Source organism: Camponotus vicinus, unplaced genomic scaffold, assembly GCF_025532165.1.
Source record: "Camponotus vicinus isolate PSW18456_S1 unplaced genomic scaffold, iyCamVici1.0 SCAF_13, whole genome shotgun sequence".
Taxonomy (NCBI): domain Eukaryota; kingdom Metazoa; phylum Arthropoda; class Insecta; order Hymenoptera; family Formicidae; genus Camponotus; species Camponotus vicinus.
This window is the reverse complement of record NW_028141949.1, coordinates 4,219,065-4,228,963: the sequence shown is the minus strand read 5'-3', so window position 1 is coordinate 4,228,963 and position 9,899 is coordinate 4,219,065. Positions and strand designations below refer to the sequence as shown.

At 37.0% G+C, this 9,899-nt stretch overlaps 1 protein-coding gene across 1 annotated transcript; it reads left to right on the top strand.

Moving 5' to 3' along the window:
* Positions 1 to 6,099: 6,099 nt before the first annotated feature.
* On the top strand, positions 6,100 to 8,349 carry LOC145963753 (uncharacterized). The gene has a single exon (XM_083085950.1). It carries the CDS (start codon positions 6,544 to 6,546, stop codon positions 7,987 to 7,989), a length of 1,446 nt encoding a protein of 481 aa, XP_082942076.1. The 5' UTR covers positions 6,100 to 6,543; the 3' UTR covers positions 7,990 to 8,349.
* Positions 8,350 to 9,899: the final 1,550 nt, after the last annotated feature.

Sequence of the window (9,899 nt, the reverse complement as noted above, 5' to 3'; positions counted from 1 at the left end):
GAATTGATTACTTATCTGATAAGTAATATAAATGAAATAAATCTTTATTGAATTAATCTAAACGATTTTTCGAAATATTTTTTGATTGAAAAATTATTGAGAATGTCGCTAAGAAATATTAAAGAGAGACTAGGGCGAGAGAGAATTGTTAAAAATTTGAGATATATCCTCAAAATAAAAAATATAAGAAACAGCAGGGGATAAAAGATATAATATTGTCGTAAAAACATTGCCGTAATAATTTAATGAGTGATAAATTTTCTAAGATAATATTTTTTATTTTCTACCCTCCCTATGATGTTGATTGTTACAAATGCTGTCTTTTGGTATTTTCTATTACTATAAAAAAATAAATTCTAATTTTACATTACAGAATATTTTTAAAATTATAATATTTAAAATTGTTAAAGAAATGGTGTTATAATCTCCCGATTTTTCATTAAAACTCTAAATATCAAAGTAAAATTGTGAACGCAGAATTATATATTTTTTATGCATATTTTGCACTATTATAAAATCACATTTTCTGTGGTATTCATTGAAAAAGTATTTTATACACACACAAACATATGAAATTATAACTAAAACCTGATAGCTCTTCTCAATAAAACGTTACTTTTTTAATTAACTTTCGTCCGTGGAAAATCCAGAGAGATGCACATGCGGCTCCTCGTCTGTCTGCCATCAAGAATCGTCGGAGTCCTTGAAGGGTACAGGAGCGAGGCAACTGCAAAGTAATAGCCGTCGTTTAGGACCCGGTGCGGATAAGGAGCGTCAACAGGGGAAGGGGCGGGTGGGACAGGAGGTATAGCGGGACAACGGGGGTGGAAACGAGAGAGCGACCGAGGCCGGGGATAAAGGTGGCTTGTTGCGTAAGCCGATTAGAGCATCACGGCAGTCACTCCTGCCCCGTGCAACGTGGTGGCATATGGTCTCTCTCTCTCTTCCCCTCTCCCTCTCTCTCTCTTTCTCTCTCTCTCTCTCTCGGGTTCTACCGAATGTTCGCCGAGCAGAGACACATTAAAATCGCATGAAATATGCACGGAGCCACCCTCCACCCCGTTCCGTTCCCTCCATACCAGCGGACAAGAGCACTCGCCTACATCCGCGTAGGCAAAAAGCTTACCCGCTCGTCCTGGAAGCTCGTCTACTATCTCTCCTTCTCCTGATGGTGCACAAGAGAAAGCACTAGCGCGTTCCGCTTTTGCGAGATATTTAGGAGATCCCTCTGTCGCGCTTCCGCAACGACGAGGGAAAGGGAACATCTTGCTCCGCCTTTTCCTTCATCGAAAGGTGATCGACGCTGGTGGTGCTGATACGATCGGGAAATGTTTGTATGATAGAATTGAGAGTCTAATATTAGGGAGAATATATATATTTGTCGCTGGTGGTAAAACGATCATTTTTTCATGAGGCGGATACGTAAAATGCGCATCTGACTATAATTTAATTACGTGTTGCTCCAATTTTGACATTTCCGGCTGATATAATCAATATCGGGCATCTTTGGATTCGCGTGCAAGAAAAAGATTGTGGATCTAGAACACAGAAACGTAGGAGCACAGAATCCGTCAGTAACTTGGAGTATCAATTTTTCAGAGTCCCAGAAGCTTAAATCCACAGATGCTAAATCCGTTTATATTTTTTCCGCCGGTCGATCTTACTTGGCGCGAGGGAGAGTCGTGTGTTCTTTTTACTTACTTTAGACCTTAGTAAAATAGGTCGACTGAATTCTTTGACGATTTAGAGATCGCACGATCCTCCCCCGTACACGGCATTAACTGATGCTCGTACAATTTCGCGAGCGAAAAGCGCAATGCGTATCTAATGTCCGATCGTCCCTCCCGCGCACAGGTAATCCGAGCGATGCATCACGCGCGGATATTTTCATATATATGTATATAAAATATATATGCACATATGTGTGCGTATGTATATATAAACACGTTCCGCGAAACGCATTCTGTACATACTGTGCGCGGTAGCGCAACACGTGGCAAAATGTTTCGCCATCGGTATCAAATAATCATGGCAAATCCGCATCGACCGTGCCGCTCGCTCGCGTTAATGCCTATATTTTACATCCGTCCGTATTTAGTTCGAATAACGTTTGGCGGATAATAATGGACCATTTGCCACTTGTTTTCGTTCGCCCGGCGGAATGATTACGCCGGAATACGCGCATTGAAATTTTATGCTCCAGAAGCGAGAGAGACAGATTAAAATGGGAGGGAGAGGGAGAGAGGAAGAGAGATTACAGGGCGAATGTACGCGAATACGGATTTCCGTGTTGCAATATTTCCCCCTCTTCTCCGGTATAATAATATATGTACATGCGTGTGTAAAATTGCGTTTCGAATGCAAAACTGCTAGAGAGAAATCAAAATATAATTATTAATCAATCTCTACGAAAATAGGCCGTAAATAGTGTAACGTGAGAATATTAATGATCCTGCTCTCTTTCTCGCTTTCCTGTTGGGAATTTGATTACGCGACATTACGTGAACGACGATAATGATCGACGATAACCGATGATTGCGTCAATCGGTTCCTCGTCTTCGAGAGGACCGACGAGAGCGGGCGTCTTCTTGAGCGCACCTCGACAGCCTCTCGTCCAATTATAGCGTGATTGTTCTCGGTCTTGACGGGTCTCACGGGATGTGGATTAACCGCCGTTCAGACCTCCATACAATACACACACATACGCACACACGCGTGACGTTTCGAATTCGAACTGCAACGACAAGAGGAGGCATGTAACGCGCCGGACACGTCCATCAGCATCGCGGAAATATTTATGGCGATTAATTGCGGACATGCCCGCGGCCCGTTAATTACGTAAGAAGATCAACGGATTACGACGCTGCGCTTTTCGCGAGAGACGTCTCTCCGCGAGAAGCGAAGGGAAAAAGGCATCTTCTCGTCGATGTAACCGTCTCGAAAAAATGTCGTTCTTTCTTTTCTCTCAAAAGTTATTATTTGGTGATTTTACAAAGTCGCTTGTAAATCGGTTTTTTTAAATAAATATTTCTTAGAGAAAGATTTTCGTGCTACCTTACTGACAATAAGAATATCGAATTTTAAAATTTGAAAAAAATAAGAATCCGTATATTTATGGATTTTTAATTGATCGATCTGCATAGAATTTTAAGTTTCAAGATTTTATATGGAAGTAAGGTTTTTTTTTGAAGAAAATGGTATAAATCATTCTCTCGAATCGTGAGTGACATCGTGAAAATTATGAATTTCACGAGAAAATATGTTCAATGTCATTTTATATTTAAAGTGAAGAGTACATTATTCTTCGTTAAATGTTTTAAATCAAATTATCTGTCAAAAATTATGCCAAAGAGTCTAACCAAAATTGCAAGATACGCAAACTCGTCCGAAATCTTAGATTTTTGTCGCATTAGAAATAAAGACATTTTAATGAGTGCTAAATTTACATAAAAAAGTTGCTTTACATAAAGTATAATGTTTTCTTTCCAAAACAAAGCAGTATACGTGGTTTACAACTTTATATATACGTATATATGTTTTACAACTTTGATCGAATGCTAAGATTTATTTAGAAATTTCAAATAAAAATATTCCTTAGTTTCAGTCTTGATGATTGTTCAAAATTTAAATACCATAATAATTAATAAATGCTTCGATAATTGTATATTAAAGATAGATAAAGTTTAGTGAAATTATTTTTTTCTTAAAGTAATATTAGATAAGAATAGTAGGAATAATATTATATATTGCATCGGATATAATTCGACAAGACGCTGAATTTTTCGAGATTCTTATATTCTTATATTCTTATAACGGATGAATGAAATTCTTGTTCGATGTCGACCGACATAATCTGCCAGAATCGCGATTAATATTGCAAGACATTTTCAGATATGCACGTTATAGTTGCTCAAAGTTTCAACACTGTTCGTCTAAATTCCATTTTCAGTTTCGCCGCCTGAATTAATCAGTAATCAAGTCGACGTTGTCAGATTAAGCTCCGCAAATTCCGAGTGTTTGACAAAATCGACTTTCTCTTTACGGAATCCGGGAACGTATGCAAGTATCGATCGATCGTTGCGGAGGTTTTACACGGTAAGAACTAAAGTCGGCTTTGATGGTTTATGTATGCTCGTGTGTATTATACTATGTGTCCATGTTTCACGCGTGTGAAACGTATCATTTCGCGCACACGCGTAATGATAATACCGCGCGTACATAATATCGGGTTATCAATCCGTCTTCACCGCCCACGACGTAAGATCCGCTCATTTTTACGGTTGCCAGTGGAAAAAAAAACGTGAAACGGAAGTCGGCGCGAGACTTTGCGGAGGACAAGTTTAATGCCGTGAGAGACGTGACGGTACGCCTCAAAATGATATGTAAAACGCATCGTGCTTCCTTTACAGGCATAACCGAAGGGAGTTGCCTCGGTAATAAGAGACTTACCGGAGCGACTGAATGATTAATCATCAACGTCGCGCAGCAATATCGGACATGTATCATTGATACGGCATTGGATGGTTTATCTCTAAAAGTAATTGATAGATATATTTCATTATTAAACGCGCGTTCCATGAAATATGTACATTAGAATATGTTGAAATTTTATGGATTAGGTATCACTTTCTTTAAACGCTGCATTCCAATATTGCGTTGGAGTGAATAGAGATATTATTTATAACAATAGATATTTTTTAAATATGGAATAGTAAATGTATGATAATATATATGTAATAAATATATAATAAATATATATATAATAAATATACAGGGTGTTCTAAAAAGGTATGTCAAAAATTTAAGGAGATATTCCTCACACCTGAAGGATGAAAAAATGTTATATGGACATAGGTGCGGAAATGCTTATTTCAGGAATTGAAAATACTGTTAGCTGTATTACTCACACAAGGAAAAATTTAGGATTAATTATTGTAGACGACAATCGTTTAATTAGGCTTATTTACATTTGAGTATGTTACAATAAATGTTGAAAATGTTCATCATTTTCCTGAATACAAGCAGTGACACGTCGATTCACGGACACGTTCAAAAATGCCACCAGTGCGTGATATTCAAGATCTTCGTGACCGTATCACTGCAGGTTGCGAGACAATCCGCTGTACGCCAGGCATTTTTGAACGTGTCCGTGAATCGATGCGTCGACGTGTCACTGCTTGTATTCAGGAAAATGGTGAACATTTTCAACATTTATTGTAACATACTCAAGGTCACATTAAAACCAAATGTAAATAAGCCTAATTAAACGATTGTCGTCTACAATAATTAATCCTAAATTTTTCCTTGTGTAAGTAATACAGCTAACAGTATTTTCAACGTAACTCCTGAAATAAGCATTTCCGCACCTATGTCCATATAACATTTTTTCATCCTTCAGGTGTGAAAATTTTTGACATACCTTTTTAGAACACCCTGTATAGTAATAATTATAATTCATTATAATAATTATAATTTATAAATAATCTCGCGAATAATTTTTATTGATTAATATGACTGTTTTATAAAACATGCCGATTCTTCTACATAAAAATAAATAAATATCCACGAAATAATTATCCACGGCAAAGAACACGTCGCCATATTCTATATAAGAGCGATTAGGGATAGAAATCTTAAAAATAAAGCATTCAATTTGGATATTTTATCTCTTGAAAAAACTTTCAAATATACAAAGAAACAGACAATATATCAATTGATTCTCTGTACATAACTCGAATGTTTGAAATACCGATTAAAAAAATAATATCGAGATATCTAATATTATATTTCTTATCAATAGTATTTTTAGAAGTTTAGAAACAAACGATGACTATCATGCTTTTTTTACATTCGAAAATATTAATCAACTTCTTTTGAAAGATGTAATTTTCCGGTTACTGTTTTTCCGGTAATATAACTATAATATAACTATAATATTGATTTATCGAAACATTGACCAACATCGCTCGAGATATGAATCTGATACCAATGTTACCAAAATCGCACCTTTATTGTCCCCTTATCGAAATCCTACCTGCACCGCAGGAAGCTCCGCAACCAGCCAGCCAAACGAGAGGCTACATCCCTACCCCACCAGCTGTTCGCAGCGTCTGCTCGCGCCGAGCGGGGCGGCAAGCATTAAAATAAACGCGCTTGCGCCCAGCAAAAGGGCGAAGTGAGGGTGGAAGTGACGACCAATGAACGTCGGATGAGCGACGGCTGCCCGGGCGGAGCATACGGCATAAACGAGACGTGGCATGAGCAGCTTCTGCCAAACGGCGTTCAACGGCCGAGGGAGAAACACGAGGAAGAAGTGTCATCCGAGGCGATCTTAAAGAGGAATCCTCGTAAGAAGTCCAGCGTTTCTTCCGCCAGTGATAGCGTCTTCGTGGCTGAATATTCTTGAAATTGCCTCGGCTCGCACCGAAAACTCGTACGAACATTTCCATCCGGAGGCTATGGAAACACGAAACGAGATGCAAAAGATGCAGCACAAATTTTGAGGAAATCCAGCAAGGGATAGGGAGGAAGTTGCACGTGGAAATGCTGCACGGCACTCTACCGAGGGCCTTCTTGGCCCCAGGTCTTAGTTATATGAGCTACTATAGCGAAGAGATTCATCATCCAGCTTACGCCGCACCACCGACCACGTGGCACATCCCGATGGACGACCCGTCCTCGCCGATCTACTCGCGGATCCCATCCGTCGAGCATCACGCGTCTTTGCAATCCTGGGAGTCCTCCAGATCCTCAACGCCGTGCCCCCTGGATCTCTCTTTGAAACCACCACCAACGCCAAATACTCCGAAGACGGAAGAGATGATTGAGGTGGGTGACGAAAAAGATCTTAGAATCCGCGAGGAAGTCCAAACTCGTCTTGAAAGCCGCAGAGACAGCGAGGAAGATCAACAGCTGGTCGTCGACGACTTGGATACTTTACGCAGCTCCTCGGCCCAGAGTCATCAAAGTCAGTATGAACGTTTGATATTTAATAAAGAATCATCTCGCTTCCACGACTCGATAGTCGACAAGATCCATCATCTTCCCGAAGAAAGTACTCGACTATCGCCGTATTCCGGAAATGAACTCGCCTCGAAGTACCAGCTGCACAATCAGAAACTTCTTTTAACGAGTCCGACACACATGCAATCAATGCAAAGTTATCATCAGCAATTTCTTTTAACGCCACAGCAACATCTTCAAAGCGTGCACGCACCTATGACGCCACCCAGTACGCCATCGCCGCCTCAGTGTCCCAGGAGGAGAATTCGGGAAGAAGATCTCATTTCACCGTCTTCCGGATCCGCCTCCGTGTCGACTCCAAAACAGACCAACAACGAAAAGACCACTACCCAGAGGCCTAAGAAAAAACACGCCAGACGACTCAAATTCGACGAAGACACCAGCAGTCCCGTATCGGGCACTGTGATCCTAGGTCCGGACGAGGCAGTGGTGACCGGCGACATTGATCCTGCCTTCAACATCGTCGAGGTCACGGAGGAAGCGCGCGCTGAGTTGGCCAAGATCGAGAATCGACTCGGGCCATACCAGTGCAAGCTTTGCCGGCAACTTCACGAGGACGCCTTTCAACTGGCGCAGCATCGTTGTTCCCGGATCGCCCACGTGGAGTACCGTTGCCCCGAATGCGACAAGCGGTTCTCTTGCCCGGCCAATTTAGCGTCTCATCGACGTTGGCATAAGCCCAGATTGCCCAACACTGATAATTCCGCGTCACCTGCGACGTCATCGTCCTCTTCATCATCTTCGTCGTCGGGGACCAACGCTGAGATCCCTTGCACTAGATGCGAGGCTAAATTCACCAGACAAGCCGCCTTGAGGAAACACCTGGCCACTCAACATCCAGAAACCAATAATAACGTCAGTAACAGCAGTAATAATAATACTGTTGTCGATGGTCAGGAAACTATCAGCAAATCAGACATCACTCAGACAGCAGCGACCAGCCAGTTGACCAACGAAATGACCTGACATCAATTTCCGGCGAGACCCCTGCCGAGGCGACCCGGGCTCTACTGGAGATTCGGTCTTGATTTGTAAGAGACACGGCTTTCGTAATTGTGAGTACGCAATCAAAACGCTCCGCATGCTCGTTCTAATATTAAGGAAAGTAATGAAGAGGAAAAAAGAAGGAAATATAAAAAAAAATAAATGTGAAGAGGAGAAAGAATATTATTGTTATTGTTATTAAAAGGGATATTTAATTTCTATAATTACACTATGTGTTCAATTTACTTTGTTATATCTATAATATCAATAGCTTTAATCTCTTTATGCAAAAACTCTTTTTAATCGAATTTTAAAAACTATTTTATTTTGTTTTAATATATTTTTATACAAGTGAGTGTGTGTATTTAATTTTTAGTTATTTTATTTTTAGTTTTTTATCTTTTTATATTTCTAATCTATTTGTACAAAATTGTTTTTATTTAAATTTTCGAGATTAGATCATTTTATTTCAAAATGTTTAATATTTAAAAATAAATTATTAATTTTAAATATATTTTTAATTATATATATATATATATATATATATATATATATATAATTTTTAATTATTTAATTCTTAGTCATGTATGTCGTATATAAAATTTCTTTTTTTTTTATATTTCTGTTTGTACAAACTTTTATCTAGTTTAATTTTCAAAGATTGTTTTATTCTAATTTAATAAATGTATAATTATATTTTATTTTTATAATTATGTAAGAGTAACATATTAGTAACACAATTTAATTTTTTGTGTTTGTATGTACAAAACATTCAAACTTTAAAAAAATCATTTTATTTTATTTTACTAGTTTCAATTTTTTTCTAGTCTTTTTTCTAGTCAAATTTCCAAAAAATATTTCATTTTATTTTATTAAAATTTTAATCATTTAGTTGCAAGTTATTCAATTTAATAAATTTTTTTATTATTTATTTTAACTATTTCTAGTCAATTCTAGTTATTCTTAATTTATACATTTTTTAATCTTTTTGCATAAAATGCTCTTTAATTAAATTCCCAAAGAGATTATTTTATCAGATTATATTTTAATTATCTTATTTTTGTTCATTTAACTTATTCCTAGTCAATTTCTAATGTTTGTCTGCATAAAATTTTCTCTAGTCAAACTTCTAAAAATTGTTTTATTTTACTTTATAAAATTTTTAATTAATTTGTAAATTGTTTAATATATAAATAAAAAGAAGAAACTATGATGCAGAGAACTATAACTTTGACTGATAATATGTTAAAGATCAAGAGAAAGGAGATAAACTGATCAGAAATTAAATATCCCTTCGTGTAAGTTCTAACCATCTAGTTTAGTCGTTTATAGTCATTGTATTAGTGATGCGCTAATAATGCGTATCATTTGATCAAGAAAATTAAAATCTATAAGCTTCAAAATTACTACACGTGGAATTATATACGTTAATCTTGTTCTCTAAAAAATATAATCGTTACTATATTTCACGGAATTTACCGGGAAAAACAGGGTTCCACATTACCGTTGTGCGTATTAAATTTGTATATATAAATTATACATTATAACATATGAAAAAAATTGAAAGATAATCGAATATCACCGATAAAATATATATAAATTTCATTCCCATATGTTATTGAGATCATAATATGTGACCTAAATAAGATGACACATTAATAATTAAAATAAAAAAAAAATATTAATCTGCGGTGGTCAAGATTTGAAAGAAATTTTTAAAGAACAGATACAATCATATTTCTCTCATAATATACTGACGCAAATGTTTACATTTCTTGCAGTTGACTAATTATTACAGTTATATGATTTCTGATTATTTCATGATTATAATTTATAATGTAATTATTATTTTGTTAAGATAATTAATTTAAACACAAAAGAAAAGAAAGAAA

What these genes read in the sequence shown, in the direction of transcription:
- LOC145963753 (XM_083085950.1), top strand. Translation starts at nt 6,544, where the DNA reads ATGCTGCACGGCACTCTACCGAGGGCCTTCTTGGCCCCAGGTCTTAGT.